The sequence below is a fragment of the Melanostigma gelatinosum genome, assembly GCF_949748355.1.
Source record: "Melanostigma gelatinosum genome assembly, chromosome: 5".
Lineage (NCBI taxonomy): Eukaryota > Metazoa > Chordata > Actinopteri > Perciformes > Zoarcidae > Melanostigma > Melanostigma gelatinosum.
In genome coordinates this window covers 16,420,140-16,443,881 of record NC_136638.1, presented here as the reverse complement: position 1 = coordinate 16,443,881, position 23,742 = coordinate 16,420,140, and the positions used below count along the sequence as shown (strand labels likewise).

Genomic DNA, 23,742 nt, shown 5'->3' with positions numbered 1-23,742 from the left:
GTACTGGTGAAACATGTCCTACATTTATCACACACTGGCCAACAGCGGCCCTAAGAGTTCAATCGAATGTACTACTATCATCTGTGCAAATGGAAAAGTATTTAGGCCTGTCAGCTGGAGGCGAGTTATGACAATTAACATTCAACGCTGTGCCTTGAAATCAATGTTGAGAGATTAAATCAAACTGTAAATCGCTGAATCAAACAGCAGTATTTTAAGCCTCCATGAAGTTGGTGGAAATACTTATCAAATGCAGACCGAGTGATGTTTCACAGAGGTAATTGGATTAAAAAAATAAAATATAGTAGATGAAATACAACAATATATTTAAGTATAAACTCAACAGGAGTAAACAAATACGCTCTGAAAAAAAATCTGAATGAAATAATCTAGCTCATCCAAAAACTAATATGAAGACACAACAAACATCAGAGAGCGATACAAACAACTGCAATAATATCATTGATGATGAAGGACAAATTGTCAAAGCTAAAATATATTCAAATTTGATTTATATCTATGTCAGTTATCTTTAAATTTCAACATTGTTTTGTGATTTGTTCATTTTTATGTAAAATTCAGTGTAAAACAATCTTAATTTCTAACCTCTAAAGGAGAGTCTGGGTCATCCAGGATGCTCTTCTCACTCTGTATCCGCTGCATCGTTCCTGTAGAACTGGGGTCCATTATCAGCACGTTCTGACTACCGGCTGTGCCGAACTTACAGTCACTCTTTCTGGAGTCAGACGTCCTGCACACCTCGTAGTTGTACACGTGTTGGAGAGTCCCTGTCCCCAAAGTGTCTGAGTAACGTGGTGGATAATACGGAATCACAGGGAGGTTGGAGTGAAACAGGACGCGAGACTGTCTCCACCTGTAGATCTTCACTGATATAATAACCACTAAACACGTGATGAAGAGGAAGGAAACTACAGCCAAAGCCAACACTAAGTAGAAAGTCAGGTTGTCATTGTACTCCTTGTCTTGTGTAAAGTCAGTGAACTCAGACAGCACTTCAGGGAAGCTGTCCGCCACCGCCACGTTAACAATGACTGTAGCTGAACGAGAGGGCTGCCCGTTGTCCTCCACTATCACAGTCAGTCTTTGTTTCACAGCATCTTTATCAGTGACTTGGCGGATAGTTCTTATTTCTCCATTCTGTAAGCCCACTTCAAACAGCGCCCTGTCTGTGGCTTTCTGCAGTTTATAGGAGAGCCAAGCATTCTGTCCAGAGTCCACATCAACAGCCACCACTTTAGTGACCAGATAGCCCACATCTGCTGAACGAGGCACCATTTCAGCCACCAGAGAGCCTCCAGTCTGGACTGGGTACAGAACCTGAGGAGGGTTGTCGTTCTGGTCCTGGATCATTACTTTCACAGTCACGTTGCTACTGAGTGGAGGGGAGCCTCCATCCTGCGCTTTGACGCGGAAGTGGAAGTCTTTGATCTGCTCGTAGTCAAAAGAGCGCACTGCATGGATGACTCCACTATCAGCACTAACGGACACATATGAGGAGACTGGCACTCCGTTAACAGAGGAGTCCTCCAGCATGTAAGAAACACGGGCGTTCTGTTTCCAGTCAGCGTCTCTGGCTTTCACTGTGAATATAGAGAGACCTGGTGTGTTGTTTTCTACAATGTAGGCCTCATATGAGCTCCTCTCAAAGACAGGCGCGTTATCATTCACATCAGAGATCTGTAAGGTGAGAGTGACGCTGCTGGAGAGGGAGGGCACTCCCTCATCAGAGCAGGTCACCGTGATATTATACTGAGAGGCTGTCTCTCTGTCTAAATCACCTTCTGTCACTAAAGTAAAGACAGTATTTGATGTTGACGTAATTGTAAAATGAGCATTTTCATTTAAAACGCAGTGGACTTTTCCATTTTCATCAGAATCTGGATCCTGAACGTTCATCATTGTCAGAACCGTGCCTGGCTTGACATCCTCTGATATACTGGATGACGTTGACATTATATTAATAGCTGGTGGGTTATCGTTTGTGTCTGACACCTCAATTATAACCTTACACACGTCTGAGTTACCACCTTTATCTGATGCTTGGACGTCTATCTCATAATGCCGAAATTTCTCATAATCAAGCTGTCCCATCAACGTAACCACGCCATTTTCTTTATCAACATAAAACAGTTCAAGGGCGCCCTCTGGAACATTAGAAATTGAATATTGAATGTCCCCATGCAGACCTTCATCTGCATCAGATGCGCTGACCGTTGTTAGAACAGCTCCTTTCAACGCGTTTTCTTTCACATTAGTCTTATACTCTGCTTGATTACAAACAGGTGCATTGTCATTTGCGTCCAAGACAGTAATGACAATTTGCATCATTCCCGAGAGCTGCGGGTCGCCACCATCCAAAGCAGTCAATACTAAAGACAACTGCTCCTGCTTCTCTCGGTCAAGAGGCTTCTTCATAACCATCTCAACATTCCTACTGCTGCCAATTCTAAAAGGATTTAAAATGAATGTGTCACTTGAACTGAGTGAATAGCCCTGGAGCCCATTAATACCCACATCGACGTCAACAGCTTTGTCTAAGACAAATTTGGATCCAATTTGAACCGTTTCACTGATTTCAAATTTAATTTCTTTGTTCTTAAAACCGGGAGAGTTATCGTTAATATCAGTGATCTCGACAGTGATGCTGTAAAATTGCATAGGATTCTCCAAAATGATTTGAAAATCAAGAGCACAGGGCGTCGTCTGACCACAGAGCGCCTCTCTGTCTATCCGCTCTTTGATTACAAGGACTCCCCTTTCTTTATTCAGTTCGATGTATTCTGTACCTTCTCCGGTGTATATGCGAGCTTTCCCTGACTTCAGCCGCTTCACATCCAAACCTAAATCTTGTGCTATGTTACCGACCAAAGACCCCTTTGCCATTTCCTCAGGAACAGAGTAGCTGACCTGCCCGAAAACCGAGCTGAGAGCAGCAACAGAGATGAACAGCAGTAGTCCGACTTCCCGTGTCATTGTTCCATCCGACATTTTCCAGTCCACAAAAAAAGAAAATCAAATACGGTATCCAGTGAAAGGATTTTAGACACACATGTCAGTAAAATAATCCAAAATCAACACTCCCAACAATGCTGACAACACGCCCGGTATCTCCGTGTTCGATCATCTCCCTCTTCTATAACGTGCCCTTTCATTTTTTTGTCTGTCTTTCTCTGTAACATTTCGAGATGATGGGGGAGGTGCTGCTGCAATGAGCTCTGAAATCTCAGCAGCCTGGTCAACAGCGTCCCCGTGAGTTGGATGCGTTGCTTTACACGTTACACAGACAAGGCTGGTATTTAAGGGGTTAATCAACATATGTTTTCAAGTATGTTTACCCATTAATTACTAACACAAGTATAAATATATCCCTGTGCACATCAGCGAAATATCACACATACACAAACACACTCACACACACACACACACACCCTCACTCAGCCATACGAACACACCGATACAACATATTGAAAATGGGAAGACACAAAAATTGCAAAGTGTCCTGAATGTTGCTCTATCCATGGTGCTTACAGGCGCTGAAAATTACTGAGGCAACAAAAAGACAGCATGTTTCACTCTTGGAGTTTAAATCTGTGTATGTGAGGTTGATTACTTTTCACTGTGAATTTCTAGAATTCGTTCAGTTTTACGAAATGCTGAAGGACTATAGCATTATTGACGCTATATGTCACTTAAACACAAGTAAATATTTAAAAAATGTCACTCTTTCAATTTGTAAAACACCATGATGCTGAGATAACTGATGTGAAATCATGAACAACTTGGCATTTGAATAGTGATATAGTGTGTTTGGATTGAAAACTTAAAAAATAAAAGTATTTATGAAAAATAACCCTGAATTGCAGATTCATAGAACTTAATAAAAAGACAAAGCCAACCTCTAGAGGAGAGTCTGGTTCATCCAGGATGCTCTTCTCACTCTGTATCCGCTGCATCGTTCCTGTAGAACTGGGGTCCATTATCAGCACGTTCTGACTACCGGCTCTGCCGAACTTACAGTCACTCTTTCTGGAGTCAGTCGTCCTGCACACCTCGTAGTTGTACACGTGTTGGAGAGTCCCTGTCCCCAAAGTGTCTGAGTAACGTGGTGGATAATACGGAATCACAGGGAGATTGGAGTGACACAGGACACGAGACTGTCTCCACCTGTAGATCTTCACTGATACAATAACCACTAAACACGTGATGAAGAGGAAGGAAACTACAGCCAAAGCCAACACTAAGTAGAAAGTCAGGTTGTCATTGTACTCCTTGTCTTGTGTAAAGTCAGTGAACTCAGACAGCACTTCAGGGAAGCTGTCCGCCACCGCCACGTTAACAATGACTGTAGCTGAACGAGAGGGCTGCCCGTTGTCCTCCACTATCACAGTCAGTCTTTGTTTCACAGCATCTTTATCAGTGACTTGGCGGATCGTTCTTATTTCTCCATTCTGTAAGCCCACTTCAAACAGCGCCCTGTCTGTGGCTTTCTGCAGTTTATAGGAGAGCCAGGCATTCTGTCCAGAGTCCACATCAACAGCCACCACTTTAGTGACCAGATAGCCCACATCTGCTGAACGAGGCACCATTTCAGCCACCAGAGAGCCTCCAGTCTGGACTGGGTACAGAACCTGAGGAGGGTTGTCGTTCTGGTCCTGGATCATTACTTTCACAGTCACGTTGCTACTGAGTGGAGGGGAGCCTCCATCCTGCGATTTGACAGTGAATACAAGCTGCTTGATCTGCTCATAATCAAATGAGCGCACTGCGTGAAGAACCCCAGTTTCAGAGTTTATGGACACATAAGAAGAAACTGGGCTGCCACTGATCTGTGTGTCCTCTAGAAAGTACGATATTCTTGCGTTTTGATTCCAGTCAGAATCTCGTGCGCTCACACCGAATATTGGCATTCCAGGGACATTATTCTCAATGATGAATGCAGAATAATTCGGTTTAGTAAAGAGCGGAGCATTATCGTTAACATCAGAAATCTTAAGGTGTAAAGTTATTTTAGTAGAAAGAGGAGGTGACCCTGAATCGGTTGCAGTTATGGTTATGTTGTATTCTGGTTTCGTTTCACGATCAAAAGGTACATTTGAGAGCAAATTGTAATAATTAGTCAAAGAAGACTGGATTTTAAAAGGAAGATAATAATCTATTGAGCACGTTATCTGACCGTTTCTTTCAGAGTCTGCATCTTTAACATTAAACACAGCTATAGTCGTGCCTGGAGGGACATCCTCTGATATCAAGCTGGAGTATGACATTATATTTATAACTGGAGCATTATCATTTATGTCAGTGACCTCAATCACAACTTTGGTTGCGTCACTTAGGCCGCCCTGATCTTTGGCGATCACTCTTATTTCGTATTTTTTGTCTTTTTCGAAATCAATATTATCAGCCACAGTTATTTTCCCGGATAAACTGTCAAGTGCAAATTTTTCGCCAGAGTTTCCCTTTACATTAGAAAAAGTATATGTGACCAAGCCATTAGACCCACTGTCGACATCTGAAGCATTCACAGTCGTAATATATGTGCCTACCGGTGCATTTTCTGTCACAGTAGCAGTGTAAAGTGATTGATTAAATACAGGAGGATTATCATTGACATCAAGAACAGTGATCTCTACATTTACTGTACCAGATCGCTGTGGAGTTCCTCCGTCGAATGCAATCAGTTTTAGAGAGAGGTGTGGATTCAACTCTCTGTCGAGTGGCTTCTGTAAAATCATGACAGCGAATCTGACTCCATCAGCGTTGGAGTGTTGCTTCAAAACGAAATTGTCATCAGGCGTTAAAACGTATTTTTGCAAACTGTGAATACCTGCATCGGGGTCATATGCGCTTTCTAAGTCGAAATGAGACCCCGCTGTTGCAGATTCACTTATTTCTAGATTAATGACGTTATTTTTGAAAGTCGGCGCATGGTCATTTACGTCTAATATTTCGACTATCACCCTGTGCAGTTCAATTGGATTTTCCAAAATAATCTCGAAGCTGAAGCTGCACGGTGTGACGTCTCCACAGAGCTCTTCGCGGTCGATTCTCTCATTCACGACTAGAATCCCTTTGTCTGTCTTTAGCTCAGTGTACAGATTGTTTTCTCCGGTCACGATACGGGCCCGCCCAGAACGGAGTCTTTTCAGATCCAAACCAAGGTCTTGTGCTACATTACCGATAAGAGAGCCTTTCTTCATCTCCTCCGGTATTGAATAACGGATTTGACCGTTGATGGTGGAAGTCATGAAGACAAAAATTAACAATTGCTTTGTCCAACACAACGGCCATTTCCCGCATCGGTGCTGGCGTGTCCCCATGTTGTTCAGAGTAAAATCCTGAATGTAGCAGCAATTTATATTCCACAGTCACCCAGACGCGATCTACACTGTTCGATTACAATCAGACAAATAATGCCGTGTCAAAGCGACTGTATTTCCGCCGAACGCCTCCTTGTATGAAAGACAGCGTTTCTCCCTCTCCTCTTTCTCTCCTCTCTCCTCAAAGTCCAAACAACACTACACTCTGTTTTACTGATCAACAGCGTCCCTTAGAGTTCAAACGGAGGAAAGAACCGGGCCAACTGCACATTAGAAAAAAAAATCTATTCAATCTAACGCGGGGACCGACAGGAAAACAGAAAAATATGCCGCAACGAAAAACATAGATGCAACATGGCAACCCAGGATGTGACATAAAATCAAATACTCCACACATAATCCAACCACAAAAAGAAAACCAGAGATAACGAGCTATACGAAACCAGTCAGATTGTGAGGAACTGTCCAGCACTGCTGCGCTGAACGTATGGATAACGGTTAATGGCTACATGTGTCGAGTTCAGCCTTTACAGTAAATATGGAGGTTAAAGAGGGCCGGGACACACAACCTAAATGAGTAATATGCACACAAAGCTTTAGAGGAGAGCCAGTAAAGAGTATCAGCAACTTTCAAAGCAATGAAGTAATAGCAATGTGAGAAGTTCTTTCTTATCCAAAGCTAAGGTCAAAGGATATGTAAAGACCCTAAATGCATTGTATTTGAAATTTGTGATATTGGTCTATCCAAAGAAAACATTACGAACTAAAATAGTGTATCACCACATCATTGTTTCAGAATGTTATGATCGACAATATAGGAGCGTGTTCTTTAAAAAAAGTTATGAATAGGAATACAGAAGCAAACGACAAAAAATGAGGAGCTGTCCATGGTGCTGAAATAAATGAAAGAGGCTCTCCTCTAGAGCTTGGATTATACCTGTCTTGTTGTATTTCAACTTGATTTTATATTTTGTTGTTTTGGCTCTGCAATGACTGTTTTAATTGTATTTTAATGTAAGTTGGTTGTGTTTCTTTTGCACTGTGTCTCGATGCTTTTGATGTTATATGTAGAGCACGTTGACTTGCCTTGTTGATGAAATGAGCTGTACATAAAAACATGCCTTGTCTTGCAACAGTTCACTATCAATGTAACAATATAAAAATCAGAAAGAAAAAGCGCTAAACAGAGACGAAGCTACATTATTTAACTAACCTCTAAAGGAGAGTCTGGTTCATCCAGGATGCTCTTCTCACTCTGTATCCGCTGCATCGTTCCTGTAGAACTGGGGTCCATTATCAGCACGTTCTGACTACCGGCTCTGCCAAATTTACAGTCACTCTTCCTGGAGTCAGTCGTCCTGCACACCTCGTAGTTGTACACGTGTTGGAGAGTCCCTGTCCCCAAAGTGTCTGAGTAACGTGGTGGATAATACGGAATCACAGGGAGATTGGAGTGACACAGGACGCGAGACTGTCTCCATCTGTAGATCTTCACTGATATAATAACCACTAAACACGTGATGAAGAGGAAGGAAACTACAGCCAAAGCCAACACTAAGTAGAAAGTCAGGTTGTCATTGTACTCCTTGTCTTGTGTAAAGTCAGTGAACTCAGACAGCACTTCAGGGAAGCTGTCCGCCACCGCCACGTTAACAATGACTGTAGCTGAACGAGAGGGCTGCCCGTTGTCCTCCACTATCACAGTCAGTCTTTGTTTCACAGCATCTTTATCAGTGACTTGGCGGATAGTTCTTATTTCTCCATTCTGTAAGCCCACTTCAAACAGCGCCCTGTCTGTGGCTTTCTGCAGTTTATAGGAGAGCCAGGCATTCTGTCCAGAGTCCACATCAACAGCCACCACTTTAGTGACCAGATAGCCCACATCTGCTGAACGAGGCACCATTTCAGCCACCAGAGAGCCTCCAGTCTGGACTGGGTACAGAACCTGAGGAGGGTTGTCGTTCTGGTCCTGGATCATTACTTTCACAGTCACATTGCTACTGAGTGGAGGGGAGCCTCCATCCTGTGCCTTTACTACCAGCTGGAGTTGTTTAATCTGTTCATAATCAAACGACCTCACTGCATGGATAGCTCCAGTTTCAGTATTTATGGAGACGTAAGAAGAGGTCGGACTGCCATTGATCTGTGTTTCTACGAGAAAGTAAGATATTCTTGCGTTTTGATTCCAGTCACCGTCCAGTGCTTTGACGGAAAATATGGACACCCCGGGGGAATTGTTTTCTGGAACGTGAGCAACGTAGCTAATTTGATCAAATACTGGGGCATTGTCATTCACATCAGATATTCCCAAACGTAATGTTGTTGTGCTTGACAATGACGGCGAGCCAGAATCGGTTGCCCTGATAGTTATGTTATATTCCGGTACAATTTCTCTATCAAAAGCTGAGTCTGTTACTAATGCATAGTAATTAGTTAATGTTGATTTTATTTTAAATGGGAGGCTACTGTCTGTTGAACAAACAATTTGGCCATTTTGCTCTGAGTCTACGTCAATCACATTAATAATTGCCACTGTAGTACCCGAGGGAGAATCCTCCGGCACGGGGCTGGAGAATGACATCACATTTATGACAGGCGCATTATCGTTAACGTCTACGATCTCAATTAACACCTTACTTGAATCGGTCAGACCTCCTTGGTCCATCGCTTCAATCATTATTTCATACTTCGTATCTTTTTCATAATCCACTTGCCCTAAAAGTGTTATAGTTCCCGTAATTTCGTCCAAATGAAATACGTCAGCCAGCTGCTCTTTCATGTTTGAAAATCTATACGTGATAAGACCATGTGATCCACTATCCGCATCACTTGCATTCACTGTCGTGATATATGTGCCCTTTAATGCATTTTCAAAGACAGTAGCCCTGTAGAGAGACTGGTTAAAAGTGGGAGGATTATCATTAGCATCAAGCACAATAATATCTATATTTACTGTACCAGATCGAGGGGGGGTTCCTCCGTCAACAGCGATGAGCTTCAATGATATTCGTGGCACGCTTTCTCTATCTAACGGTTTTTGTAAGATCATCTCGGCATATCTTCGACCATCTGGACTTGAGTGCTGCTTCAAACCAAATATGTCATTCGTAGTTAGTATGTATTTTTGTAGACCGTTACTGCCTACATCTGCGTCTTCAGCACTGGCTAACAAGAAGCGCGAGCCCAGTGTGGCAGATTCACTTATTTCAAATTTTATTTCGTTCTTCCTAAATGTCGGAGAATTGTCATTTAAGTCAATTATTTCCACTGTTACACGATGTAATTCCATGGGATTTTCTAAAATCACCTCAAAGCTGAAGCTGCACGGTGTTACGTCTCCACAAAGCTGCTCTCGGTCTATTCTCTCGTTCACGACTAAAACGCCTTTGTCTGTTTTCAGCTCGGTGTACTGCATGCTTTGTCTTGTCACGATACGGGCACGGCCAGAACGAAGCCTTTGCACATCCAAACCGAGGTCTTGAGCCACGTTACCGATAACTGACCCCTTTTTCAGTTCCTCTGGAATTGTATATCTGATTTGGCCAGACACGATGTGACTGAGACACCAAAAGAACAGCAGAAACGGCCACACTGACCTGCAATTCAAACGCCCTTTTTCGCAAAGAGATTTTCCAAACGCCATTACACAAATAATAATATGTGACAGCAAACACCTGCTGTATACAATCCAGAGAAAACAAAGCCAGTTGAATCAAGTAATCCTTTGGTTTCAAAGTCCTCGCTTCGAATGAAATTGTGGTCGTAGTCCTGCGTGTTAAGCACAGATTGTCTCCTCCCCTGTCTAAACGGGAAAATGAGGGCTCTGCCTCCACGGAATCCACGGAATCCACTCTGAACACTTGTTTCACTGACCAACAGCGTCGCTTACTGTCCAACGCACGAATATCACGAACAATGGAATAATCATACAAATAACTTGCCAATAAATCTGGTGTAAAATAATTACAACGGCTAAATTATAAGCATTTGACTAATTGCTATAATATCGTGAATATCTGAAATCATATCTAAAACAATTCTGTTGATCGATGACATTAATACCCGCATTTAAATTCAACACTAAGCTCCATAATGAATTAAGCAGCAATTCAAAAAGGACATTTAGCCTCCAGTCACATGACATGTCGAGTAGTTATTATGCAAATGCTAATGAGTTAATGGACACATAGACCAAAGGGCATCCACTCTTTGATAAGACCGATGAAAAAGCACTTACATAATACAATGTGAAGATCAATATGTAAAATGGCTCACCTCCAGAGGAGAGTCTGGTTCATCCAGGATGCTCTTCTCACTCTGTATCCGCTGCATCGTTCCTGTAGAACTGGGGTCCATTATCAGCACGTTCTGACTACCGGCTATGCCGAATTTACAGTCACTCTTTCTGGAGTCAGTCGTCCTGCACACCTCGTAGTTGTACACGTGTTGGAGAGTCCCTGTCCCCAAAGTGTCTGAGTAACGTGGTGGATAATACGGAATTACTGGGAGATTGGAGTGACACAGGACGCGAGACTGTCTCCACCTGTAGATCTTCACTGATATAATAACCACTAAACACGTGATGAAGAGGAAGGAAACTACAGCCAAAGCCAACACTAAGTAGAAAGTCAGGTTGTCATTGTACTCCTTGTCTTGTGTAAAGTCAGTGAACTCAGACAGCACTTCAGGGAAGCTGTCCGCCACCGCCACGTTAACAATGACTGTAGCTGAACGAGAGGGCTGCCCGTTGTCCTCCACTATCACAGTCAGTCTTTGTTTCACAGCATCTTTATCAGTGACTTGGCGGATAGTTCTTATTTCTCCATTCTGTAAGCCCACTTCAAACAGCGCCCTGTCTGTGGCTTTCTGCAGTTTATAGGAGAGCCAGGCATTCTGTCCAGAGTCCACATCAACAGCCACCACTTTAGTGACCAGATAGCCCACATCTGCTGAACGAGGCACCATTTCAGCCACCAGAGGGCCTCCAGTCTGGACTGGGTACAGAACCTGAGGAGGGTTGTCGTTCTGGTCTTGGATATTAATTTTAACTGTGGTATTGCTGCTTAAAGGCGAGGAACCTCCATCCTGTCCTTTTACAAAAATATTTAGAGTTTTAAGTTGCTCATAGTCAAATGATCGAACTGCGTGTATGACTCCACTTCCTGCGTTAACAGATATGTAAGTGGATATTGGGTTACCGTTTATCTGAGTATCAATAAGCAGGTAAGACACTCGTGCGTTTTGCCCCGAGTCAGAGTCGTGTGCTTTAACGGAAAACACAGATAATCCTGGGGCGTTATTCTCCATAACATTAGCTTCATAATAACTCTGTTCAAACATGGGGGCGTTATCATTTACGTCAGACACCCGAAGTGTTACTGTCTTGTTAGTCGACAGTAGTGGGCTGCCTTCATCCATAGCCGTGAAAGTGATATTGTAATTAGGATTACGCTCTCTGTCAAGGACACCGTTTGTTACTAGAGTATAATAATTCTTTAGAGATGAGTGGATTGCAAACGGGATATTGCCGTTAACTGAGCAGCCTACTTTGCCATTTTTGCCTGAATCTAGATCTTTGATGTTTATGATAGCCACAGTCGTTCCACTGGGAGAATCCTCAGCGATGGCACTAGAGAACGAGGTCACTGTTATTACAGGTGCATTGTCGTTTACATCCGTCACCTCAATTATAACATTTGTTGATGTGCTTTGTCCCCCTTGGTCTTTTGCTTGTACACCAATCTCATATATTTTATTCTCCTCATAATCAATCATACCGTTTACAGTTATATCGCCGCTGTTTTCATCTAGATTAAATAGTTCAGCAACATTACTAGACATGCGATTAAAGTGGTATGTGACACGGCCATTCATCCCTTCATCTGCATCGGTGGCGCTCAAGCTCACCACTAAGGTTCCCTTTGGAACATTTTCTTTAACATATGCCTTGAAAATTGATTGAGTAAAAATCGGAGCGTTGTCGTTTGTGTCTCGGACAGTTACATGGATTTTAAGTGTCCCTGATCTTTGTGGTTCACCACCGTCCACAGCAGTTAGCGTGAGAAGCATCTTTTCCTCTTTCTCGCGGTCTAAAGCAGTAGAAAGATACAACTGCGCATATGTATGACCATTTGGGCTGGACAGGACCTTAATATTAAAATGTGTTGTTGGGTGTAAAGTATAACTGTGTAACGCGTTGATGCCAACATCCGGGTCGGTGGCACTCTCTTGTAATATTTCGGTTCCTGGGAGAGCAGATTCTACTATGTCTACACGCACTTCTTTCTCATGAAACACGGGCGCATTGTCATTAACATCCAACACTTCCACTACAACGCTATGAAGTTGCATTGGATTCATCGTAATCATTTCAAAATTCAAGCTGCAGGGCGCTGCCTGCCCGCAGAGCTGCTCTCTATCTATTCTTTCTCCCACGACAAGAATCCCTTTGTCTGCATCCAGCCTAATATACTCGCTGCTATCGCCGCTGACAATTCGGGCTCCGCCTGTCATCAGTCTTTTAGCGTCGATGCCTAAATCTTCGGCCACATTTCCTACAAAGGAGCCCTTTCTCATCTCCTCCGGTACAGAGTAACGGATCTGACTGACTGTCGCATCAATGAGAAAAACAAGGATGAACGCCCGTACTTGCCATGTAATCGTGGATTCACTGTTGATAAAAGGCATATTCCAGAAGCAATCCAACAAACTCCACAGAAAAATATTTTGCAAAAAATAGGGTATATTACTGCGTATCGTTCTTCTGTTGATGTGTTTATAATCCACAGTGTGACAACGTATACATTAGAAGCCTACAATACAAATCATTGGTGAAAATGAAGACCGAAAGCCCTGCTCTCCGCGGTACACTAAGATAAGTACTGGATGTGTAGCTGCATTTCAAAAGCTTCTCATGTGTTTTAAAGACCAACAGCGGCCCTCTGAGTCGGATATGAAAATAACAAGTGATGTCACGAAAGACAGGGAAAAACTATTTGAATATCAATTCGGAGTGTGTATGAGCCAGCTAAGATGTTTTTAGAAGTTAAATTTATTCAAAAGTGTGCATTTATATGTTCGACTAAAATTGGAATTAAGATATGCAAAATGTAGTTTAAGGGTTTTAAAAGACAAGAAGAGATAAAGTAGGAGAGCAAAATGCATGCAGCCAGAAGACATGATTATAGTGGAAACACTTATGTACTGTTTCATTTTCATTGTTTCCCTTCACAACGAAATAAAAGAGAAAACAACCAAGCTGGAAGCAAAAGGTCCATAGACATTTTCGTTACAACCGACACAAAAAACTAAAAGCAGTACAAAAAACTTTAAAAGTTGGTAACATTGTATCAGCAGAGGCTTTTTAAGGTGTGCATTTCCCTCACTGGCTCGTTCTCATATCAGTAACTCAATAGAGAGGAGCTGTCCATCACTATTGGTGCTGAAGATGCCCTCTGAGCAGGCAGTGAGACAAGTAATGAAGCTGTAACCAGAATAATAATTTAGTCTGGATCTTAATTATCATATTTTGGAACTGTTACTGTCACCTTAAATGAGGTTGGCAGGTGGTCACATAGCCGTTTTTTCCGCTGTACACAGAAAAGTGCTAGGAAAGTCAATCTCATCCTTAATAGACGATCTTAGTGACTCCATGCACAGAGATCGATAGGAGTGATAACCCGTCTCTTAATAGAGGATCTTTGTTTTTTCCGTCGTCTGTGTTTCAGTATGGTAGCAGTAAGGAGAAGAAAGATTAGTTAGATCCTGATAAAATAAAGTCAACAACTTTATATTGAATGTCTAACGACGAGTTACTGAAGAGCTGCTGTTTCACCTAGAGATCCTTAGCATTAGTAGGACATTTGAGAACTAAGCTCTTTCTTTTATAATTTTTTCAATTAAATTTATTCCTGAGATCTCAGAGGTGTTTTTGATTTTCACATTACATGCTTGGACACTTTTTGATGTTGAAATTGTTGATCATTATATTGTGTACGAATTAGACCTGTTGTTGCTTTCTGGACTCGGGGTGGATATTTCTTGTCTGTGCAGCAGTCAGACGAGTGACCTATTTACCAATCTCCTCATCAAACCTAGGTTAGATTTGATAATTCCCCTATTTTCTGTTATTCTGCACTGTCTCTAAAGCAACATCTGCAGGGGGGTTACAAAGCCAAGAAATATCTGTAATCTAAAAAAATCCCTTAAACTATAGCGTGGCGATGGGTGTAAAGAATGATGGATCAAATAACCCACCTCTAAAGGAGAGTCTGGTTCATCCAGGATGCTCTTCTCACTCTGTATCCGCTGCATCGTTCCTGTAGAACTGGGGTCCATTATCAGCACGTTCTGACTACCGGCTGTGCCGAACTTACAGTCACTCTTTCTGGAGTCAGTCGTCCTGCACACCTCGTAGTTGTACACGTGTTGGAGAGTCCCTGTCCCCAAAGTGTCTGAGTAACGTGGTGGATAATACGGAATCACAGGGAGATTGGAGTGACACATGACGCGAGACTGTCTCCACCTGTAGATCTTCACTGATACAATAACCACTAAACACGTGATGAAGAGGAAGGAAACTACAGCCAAAGCCAACACTAAGTAGAAAGTCAGGTTGTCATTGTACTCCTTGTCTTGTGAAAAGTCAGTGAACTCAGACAGCACTTCAGGGAAGCTGTCCGCCACCGCCACGTTAACAATGACTGTAGCTGAACGAGAGGGCTGCCCGTTGTCCTCCACTATCACAGTCAGTCTTTGTTTCACAGCATCTTTATCAGTGACTTGGCGGATCGTTCTTATTTCTCCATTCTGTAAGCCCACTTCAAACAGCGCCCTGTCTGTGGCTTTCTGCAGTTTATAGGAGAGCCAGGCATTCTGTCCAGAGTCCACATCAACAGCCACCACTTTAGTGACCAGATAGCCCACATCTGCTGAACGAGGCACCATTTCAGCCACCAGAGGGCCTCCAGTCTGGACTGGGTACAGAACCTGAGGAGGGTTGTCGTTCTGGTCTTGGACTATTATTCTAACTGCAGCCACCGAACTCAGAGGAGGGGATCCAGCATCACGAGCAGTTACGTTAAATTCAAACCACTTGATTTGCTCATAATCAAACGACCTCACTGCGTGAATGACACCACTTTCTGAATTTACTGACACTAACGAAGACACAGCTGCCCCATTAATCTCTTTCTCCTCCAGGAAGTAAGAAACCCGAGCGTTTTGGCCCCAGTCCGCATCACAAGCACTGAGAGTGAACACAGAAAACCCAGGAGAGTTGTTCTCTGGTACAGTCTTACTATATTCTGATTGGTCAAATTTGGGAGGGTTGTCATTTACGTCAGACACTTTTACATTGATGTGTTTCCTGCTAGTCAGAGGCGGGGAGCCGTGGTCAGAGACGGTTATCGTGATGTTATACTCAGGAATACTTTCTCTGTCTAAGAAGTCTTCGGTTACGATAGTATAATATCCTGTTAATGAAGACTCGATTTTGAAAGGCATGTCAGAGTTAATGGAGCACTTGACAACACCGTTACCATCAGAGTCTTCGTCATCAACGTTAATCACAGCTATCGTTGTACCTGGAGGAGAATCCTCGGATATCAAGTTAGAAAATGACATCAGCTGTATTGTAGGGACGTTGTCATTCTCATCAATTATTTGAATTATAACTTTGCACGTATCTGAAAATCCTCCCTGATCACTAGCCTGAACATTTAATTGATACGTCTTAGATTTTTCAAAATCTAGTTTACCTACAACTTTAATCTCTCCAGTGTTAACATTTACTTCAAAAAGCTGCTTCACTTCTCTGGCGACATGCGCTATGGAATATGTTACATCCCCATTGACTCCTTTATCTGCGTCATTTGCACTCACAGTGGTTACTACTGTTCCTTCTGGAGAGTTCTCCTTGACTTCTGCTTTATAAACAGGCTGACTACACACTGGAGCATTATCATTAGCATCTAGCACAGTGATATGAATACGTACTGTGCCTGATCTGTGTGGTTCCCCTCCATCTGAAGCAATCAGTACGAGTGTGTGAGTTTCTACTTTCTCTCGGTCGAACGGGTTTTGTAAAACCATTTCGATGAATTTCCCTCCATCAGGCTGGCTCTGTACTTCCAATTTGAAATCATCCGAAGGTTTGAGGATGTATTTTTGAATGTCGTTAATTCCAACATCGGGGTCGTATGCACTCTCTAGTGAGAAGCGAGTCCCCGCAGCAGCACTTTCAACAATATTTAAACTGATTTCATCCTTTGGGAACGACGGGCTGTTGTCGTTTATGTCTATCACCTCCACGGTTACCCGATAAAGCTGGATTGGATTTTCTAAAATGACCTCGAAACTGAAGCTACAGGGCGTCGTCTTTCCACACAGCTCTTCTCGGTCGATTCGCTCTTTAATCACAAGGGTGCCTTTGTCTCGGTTTAAATCAACGTACTGTCGGCTTCCTTTTGTAATAATACGAGCTTTACCTGATATGAGCCTCGCCACATCCAAACCTAAATCTCTAGCGATGTTTCCAACAAAAGACCCCTCTGCCTGCTCCTCCGGTACGGAATAGCGAGCCTGTCCAGTGACTGAGCTCAGCTTAAAAAGACAAAGAATGACAAACAGTGCTTGTCCTCTGCCTCTGAGATCGGTTATCCAAATACGAGCCATCATGAATCCAAAGGCAGACACAGTAATCCCTTTCGATGCAAAACTGATGTACTTAAATCCTCAATGAAAAAAGGTAAAGGTATCTTCAGCAAAGAAAGTCCTGGCGAAATTCTACATTGTAAACCATCAGGAGCAAGACCGTCTTCTCTCTAAGCAGTGGAACACTGAACGGAATGAAAGGGGTGGACCGCTGCACTGCTTCGACTGTTAGTCAGTGATGTATCAACAGCGGCGCTCAGAGCAAATACAGGGTAATGCTTGTGAAGTGTACAATATTTTGGACACTTCAAATGTTGTATTCAAAAATTAAAGATACATATTGATCCCTGTAATATCATTGCTAATGAATTTGAAAATAACAGTAATTTCATGTCATAAATTGTGAAGGTAACTCTATATTTGCAAATATTGAGAAACTTGCCAAACAGGATGTGTTTATACTACTATTACTATTATGATTTTCAATGTAATATTAAATTGTATTATAATTGTTGATGTTTTTATAATCATTATTATTATTATTGGTAGTGTTCATAGTTGCATTAAAAACGGTAGTATTTCTGATTAGAAGTGATGAGGGAAGTGGAAAGTTAACAAGAGAGAAAGCACTTTCAGAAAAAAAAGAGGAGCTGTCCACACTTTGGAACTGAAAATACCTTGTGTTCCTTTAAACTGTGACAAGCTATTGCACTTTCAGTTCATTTCAGAGAAGCAATATCTTTAGGAGTAAACACGTTGAGTAATTGTCCTCACCTCTAGAGGAGAGTCTGGTTCATCCAGGATGCTCTTCTCACTCTGTATCCGCTGCATCGTTCCTGTAGAACTGGGGTCCATTATCAGCACGTTCTGACTACCGGCTCTGCCGAACTTACAGTCACTCTTTCTGGAGTCAGTCGTCCTGCACACCTCGTAGTTGTACACGTGTTGGAGAGTCCCTGTCCCCAAAGTGTCTGAGTAACGTGGTGGATAATACGGAATCACAGGGAGATTGGAGTGACACAGGACGCGAGACTGTCTCCACCTGTAGATCTTCACTGATATAATAACCACTAAACACGTGATGAAGAGGAAGGAAACTACAGCCAAAGCCAACACTAAGTAGAAAGTCAGGTTGTCATTGTACTCCTTGTCTTGTGTAAAGTCAGTGAACTCAGACAGCACTTCAGGGAAGCTGTCCGCCACCGCCACGTTAACAATGACTGTAGCTGAACGAGAGGGCTGCCCGTTGTCCTCCACTATCACAGTCAGTCTTTGTTTCACAGCATCTTTATCAGTGACTTGGCGGATAGTTCTTATTTCTCCATTCTGTGAGCCCACTTCAAACAGCGCCCTGTCTGTGGCTTTCTGCAGTTTATAGGAGAGCCAGGCATTCTGTCCAGAGTCCACATCAACAGCCACCACTTTAGTGACCAGATAGCCCACATCTGCTGAACGAGGCACCATTTCAGCCACAAGAGAGCCTCCAGTCTGGACTGGGTACAGAACCTGAGGAGGATTGTCGTTCTGGTCTTGGACTATTATTCTAACTGCAGCCACTGAACTCAGAGGAGGGGATCCAGCATCACGAGCAGTTACGTTAAATTCAAACCACTTGATTTGCTCATAATCAAACGACCTCACTGCGTGAATGACACCACTTTCTGAATTTACTGACACGAACGAAGACACAGCTGCTCCATTAATCTCTTTCTCCTCCAGGAAGTAAGAAACCCGAGCGTTTTGGCCCCAGTCTGCATCACTAGCACTGAGAGTGAACACAGAAAACCCAGGAGAGTTGTTCTCTGGTACAGTCTTACTATATTCTGATTGGTCAAATTTTGGAGGGTTGTCATTTACGTCAGACACTTTTACATTGATGTGTTTCCTGCTAGTCAGAGGCGGGGAGCCGTGGTCAGAGACGGTTATCGTGATGTTATACTCAGGAATACTTTCTCTGTCTAAGAAGTCTTCTGTTACGATAGTATAATATCCTGTTAATGAAGACTCGATTTTGAAAGGCATGTCAGAGTTAATGGAGCACTTGACAACACCGTTACCATCAGAGTCTTCGTCATCAACGTTAATAACAGCTATCGTTGTACCTGGAGGAGAATCCTCGGATATCGAGTTAGAAAATGACATCAGCTGTATTGTAGGGACGTTGTCATTCTCATCAATTATTTGAATAATAACGTTGCATGTATCTGAATATCCTCCGTGATCACCAGCCTGAACATTTAATTGATGAGTCTTTAATTTTTCAAAATCTAGTTTACCTGAAACTTTAATCTCTCCAGTGTTAACGTTTACTTCAAAAAGCTGCTTCGCTTCTCTGGTGACATGCGCTATAGAAAATGTTATATCACCATTGACTCCTTTATCTGCGTCATTTGCACTCACAGTGGTTACTACTGTTCCTTCTGGAGAGTTCTCCTTGACTTCTGCTTTATAAACAGGCTGACTACACACTGGAGCATTATCATTAGCATCTAGCACAGTGATATGAATACGTACTGTGCCTGATCTGTGTGGTTCCCCTCCATCTGAAGCAATCAGCACGAGTGTGTGAGTCTCTTCTTTCTCTCGGTCTAACGGGTTTTGTAAAACCATTTCAATCAACGTTCCTCCATGAGTCCGACTCTGTACCTCTAATTTGAAGTAATCTGAAGGTTTAAGCATGTATTTTTGAATATCGTTGGTTCCAACATCAGGATCGTCTGCACTCACCAGTGAGAACCGAGTCCCTGCTGCAGCATTTTCAACGATTTTCAAACTGATTTCGTCTTTTGGGAACGACGGGCTGTTATCATTTACGTCTATTATCTCCACGGTTACCCGATAAAGCTGGATTGGATTTTCTAAAATGACCTCGAAACTGAAGCTACAGGGCGTCGTCTTTCCACACAGCTCTTCTCGGTCGATTCGCTCTTTAATCACAAGGGTGCCTTTGTCTCGGTTTAAATCAACGTACTGTCGGCTTCCTTTTGTAATAATACGAGCTTTACCTGATATGAGCCTCGCCACATCCAAACCTAAATCTCTAGCGATGTTTCCAACAAAAGACCCCTCTGCCTGCTCCTCCAGTACGGAATAGCGAGCCTGTGCAGTGACTGAGCTCAGCTTAAAAAGACAAAGAATGACAAACAGTGCTTGTCCTCGGCCTCTGAGATCGGTTATCCAAATACGAGCCATCATGAATCCAAAGGCAGACACAGTAATCCCTTTCGATGCAAAACTGATGTACTTAAATCCTCAATGAAAAAAGGTAAAGGTATCTTCAGCAAAGAAAGTCCTGGTGAAATTCTACATTGTAAACCATCAGGAGCAAGACCGTCTTCTCTCTAAGCAGTGGAACACTGAACGGAATGAAAGGGGTGGACCGCTGCACTGCTTCGACTGTTAGTCAGTGATGTATCAACAGCGGCGCTCAGAGCAAATACAGGGTAATGCTTGTGAAGTGTACAATATTTTGGACACTTCAAATGTTGTATTCAAAAATTAAAGATACATATTGATCCCTGTAATATCATTGCTAATGAATTTGAAAATAACAGTAATTTCATGTCATAAATTGTGAAGGTAACTCTATATTTGCAAATATTGAGAAACTTGCCGAACAGGATGTTTATACTACTATTGCTATTATGATTTTCAATGTAATGTTAAATTGTATTATAATTGTTGATGTTTTTATAATCATTATTATTATTATTGGTAGTGTTAATAGTTGCATTAAAAACGGTAGTATTTCTGATTAGAAGTGATGAGGGAAGTGGAAAGTTGACAAGAGAGAAAGCACTTTCAGAAAAAAGAGGAGCTGTCCACACTTTGGGACTGAAAATACCTTGTGTTCCTTTAAACTGTGACAAGCTATTGCACTTTCAGTTCATTTCAGAGAAGCAATATCTTTAGGAGTAAACACGTTGAGTAATTGTCCTCACCTCTAGAGGAGAGTCTGGTTCATCCAGGATGCTCTTCTCACTCTGTATCCGCTGCATCGTTCCTGTAGAACTGGGGTCCATTATCAGCACGTTCTGACTACCGGCTCTGCCGAACTTACAGTCACTCTTTCTGGAGTCAGTCGTCCTGCACACCTCGTAGTTGTACACGTGTTGGAGAGTCCCTGTCCCCAAAGTGTCTGAGTAACGTGGTGGATAATACGGAATCACAGGGAGATTGGAGTGACACAGGACGCGAGACTGTCTCCACCTGTAGATCTTCACTGATATAATAACCACTAAACACGTGATGAAGAGGAAGGAAACTACAGCCAAAGCCAACACTAAGTAGAAAGTCAGGTTGTCATTGTACTCCTTGTCTTGTGTAAAGTCAGTGAACTCAGACAGCACTTCAGGGAAGCTGTCCGCCACCGCCACGTTAACAATGACTGTAGCTGAACGAGAGGGCTGCCCGTTGTCCTCCACTATCACAGTCAGTCTTTGTTTCACAGCATCTTTATCAGTGACTTGGCGGATAGTTCTTATTTCTCCATTCTGTGAGCCCACTTCAAACAGCGCCCTGTCTGTGGCTTTCTGCAGTTTATAGGAGAGCCAGGCATTCTGTCCAGAGTCCACATCAACAGCCACCACTTTAGTGACCAGATAGCCCACATCTGCTGAACGAGGCACCATTTCAGCCACCAGAGAGCCTCCAGTCTGGACTGGGTACAGAACCTGAGGAGGGTTGTCGTTCTGGTCTTGGACTACTATTCTAACTGTAGCAACGGAACTCAGAGGAGGGGATCCAGCATCACGAGCAGTTACGTTAAATTCAAACCACTTGATTTGCTCATAATCAAACGACCTCACTGCGTGAATGACACCACTTTCTGAATTTACTGACACTAACGAAGACACAGCTGCCCCATTAATCTCTTTCTCCTCCAGGAAGTAAGAAACCCGAGAGTTTTGGCCCCAGTCCGCATCACTAGCACTGAGAGTGAACACAGAAAACCCAGGAGAGTTGTTCTCTGGTACAGTCTTACTATATTCTGATTGGTCAAATTTGGGAGGGCTGTCATTTACGTCAGACACTTTTACATTGATGTGTTTCCTGCTAGTCAGAGGCGGGGAGCCGTGGTCAGAGACGGTTATCGTGATGTTATACTCAGGAATACTTTCTCTGTCTAAGAAGTCTTCTGTTACGATAGTATAATATCCTGTTAATGAAGACTCGATTTTGAAAGGCATGTCAGAGTTAATGGAGCACTTGACAACACCGTTACCATCAGAGTCTTCGTCATCAACGTTAATAACAGCTATAGTTGTACCTGGAGGAGAATCCTCGGATATCGAGTTAGAAAATGACATCAGCTGTATTGTAGGGACGTTGTCATTCTCATCAATAATTTGAATTATAACTTTGCATGTATCTGAATATCCTCCCTGATCACTAGCCTTAACGTTTAATTGATAAGTCTTAGAATTTTCAAAATCTAGTTTACCTGAGACTTTAATCTCTCCAGTTTCAACATTTACTTCAAAAAGCTGCTTCGCTTCTCTGGTGACATGCGCAATGGAAAATATTACTTCACCATAGTGTCCTTTATCTGCGTCATTTGCACTCACAGTGGTTACTACTGTTCCTTCTGGAGAGTTCTCCTTGACTTCTGCTTTATAAACAGGCTGACTACACACTGGAGCATTATCATTAGCATCTAGCACAGTGATATGAATACGTACTGTGCCTGATCTGTGTGGTTCCCCTCCATCTGAAGCAATCAGCACGAGTGTGTGAGTCTCTTCTTTCTCTCGGTCTAACGGGTTTTGTAAAACCATTTCAATCAACGTTCCCCCATGAGTCCGACTCTGTACCTCTAATTTGAAATGATCTGAGGGTTTGAGGATGTACTTTTTAATATCATTAATTCCAACATCGGGATCGTCTGCGCTCTCCAGTGAGAACCGAGTCCCTGCTGCAACACTTTCAACAATATTTAAACTGATTTCATCCTTTGGGAACGACGGACTGTTATCGTTTATGTCTATCACCTCCACGGTTACCCGATAAAGCTGGATTGGATTTTCTAAAATGACCTCGAAACTGAAGCTACAGGGCGTCGTCTTTCCACACAGCTCTTCTCGGTCGATTCGCTCTTTAATCACAAGGGTGCCTTTGTCTCGGTTTAAATCAATGTACTGTCGGCTTCCTTTTGTAATAATACGAGCTTTACCTGATATGAGCCTCGCCACATCCAAACCTAAATCTCTAGCGATGTTTCCAACAAAAGACCCCTCTGCCTGCTCCTCCGGTACGGAATAGCGAGCCTGTCCAGTGACTGAGCTCAGCTTAAAAAGACAAAGAATGACAAACAGTGCTTGTCCTCGCTCTCTGAGATCGGCTATCCAAATACGAGCCATCATGAATCCAAAGGCAGACACAGTAATCCCTTTCGATGCAAAACTGATGTACTTAAATCCTCAATGAAAAAGGTAAATGTATCTTCAGCAAAGAACGTCCTCGAGCAATTCTACATTGTAAACCATCAGGAGCAAGACCGTCTTCTCTCTAAGCAGTGGAACACTGAACAGAATGAAAGGGGTGGACCGCTGCACTGCTTCGACTGTTAGTCAGTGATGTATCAACAGCGGCGCTCAGAGCAAATACAGGGTAATGCTTGTGAAGTGTACAATATTTTGGACACTTCAAATGTTGTATTCAAAAATTAAAGATACATATTGATTCCTGTAATATCATTGCTCATGAATTTGAAAATAACAGTCATTTCATGTCATAAATTGTGAAGGTAACT

General features: G+C 42.7%; 6 protein-coding genes across 9 annotated transcripts in view; all 6 read right to left on the bottom strand.

The window, feature by feature from the left end:
- Positions 1–23,742, bottom strand: part of LOC306777140 (protocadherin gamma-C5-like) — a gene marked incomplete at its 5' end in the record, with an annotated part of 227,308 nt that overhangs the window by 110,914 nt on the left and 92,652 nt on the right. The gene's annotated exons all lie outside the window — the stretch shown is intronic.
- On the bottom strand, positions 595–3,009 carry LOC306777156 (protocadherin gamma-A5-like; the record flags this gene model as incomplete). Its single annotated transcript, XM_079268163.1, has 1 exon — positions 595–3,009. One exon carries the CDS (start codon positions 3,007–3,009, stop codon positions 595–597), a length of 2,415 nt encoding a protein of 804 aa, XP_079124289.1.
- LOC306777562 (protocadherin gamma-A10-like) lies at positions 3,533–6,338 on the bottom strand (the record flags this gene model as incomplete). Its single annotated transcript, XM_079268725.1, has 2 exons — positions 3,533–3,564; positions 3,896–6,338. 2 exons carry the CDS (start codon positions 6,336–6,338, stop codon positions 3,533–3,535), a joined length of 2,475 nt encoding a protein of 824 aa, XP_079124851.1.
- Positions 7,543–9,981, bottom strand: LOC306777149 (protocadherin gamma-A1-like; the record flags this gene model as incomplete). Its single annotated transcript, XM_079268156.1, has 1 exon — positions 7,543–9,981. One exon carries the CDS (start codon positions 9,979–9,981, stop codon positions 7,543–7,545), a length of 2,439 nt encoding a protein of 812 aa, XP_079124282.1.
- LOC306777560 (protocadherin gamma-A10-like) lies at positions 10,593–17,015 on the bottom strand (the record flags this gene model as incomplete). The annotated part of the gene is made up of 2 exons (XM_079268724.1): positions 10,593–13,008; positions 14,560–17,015. 2 exons carry the CDS (start codon positions 17,013–17,015, stop codon positions 10,593–10,595), a joined length of 4,872 nt encoding a protein of 1,623 aa, XP_079124850.1.
- LOC306777559 (uncharacterized protein) lies at positions 17,733–23,687 on the bottom strand (the record flags this gene model as incomplete). The annotated part of the gene is made up of 3 exons (XM_079268723.1): positions 17,733–20,242; positions 20,914–23,379; positions 23,666–23,687. 3 exons carry the CDS (start codon positions 23,685–23,687, stop codon positions 17,733–17,735), a joined length of 4,998 nt encoding a protein of 1,665 aa, XP_079124849.1.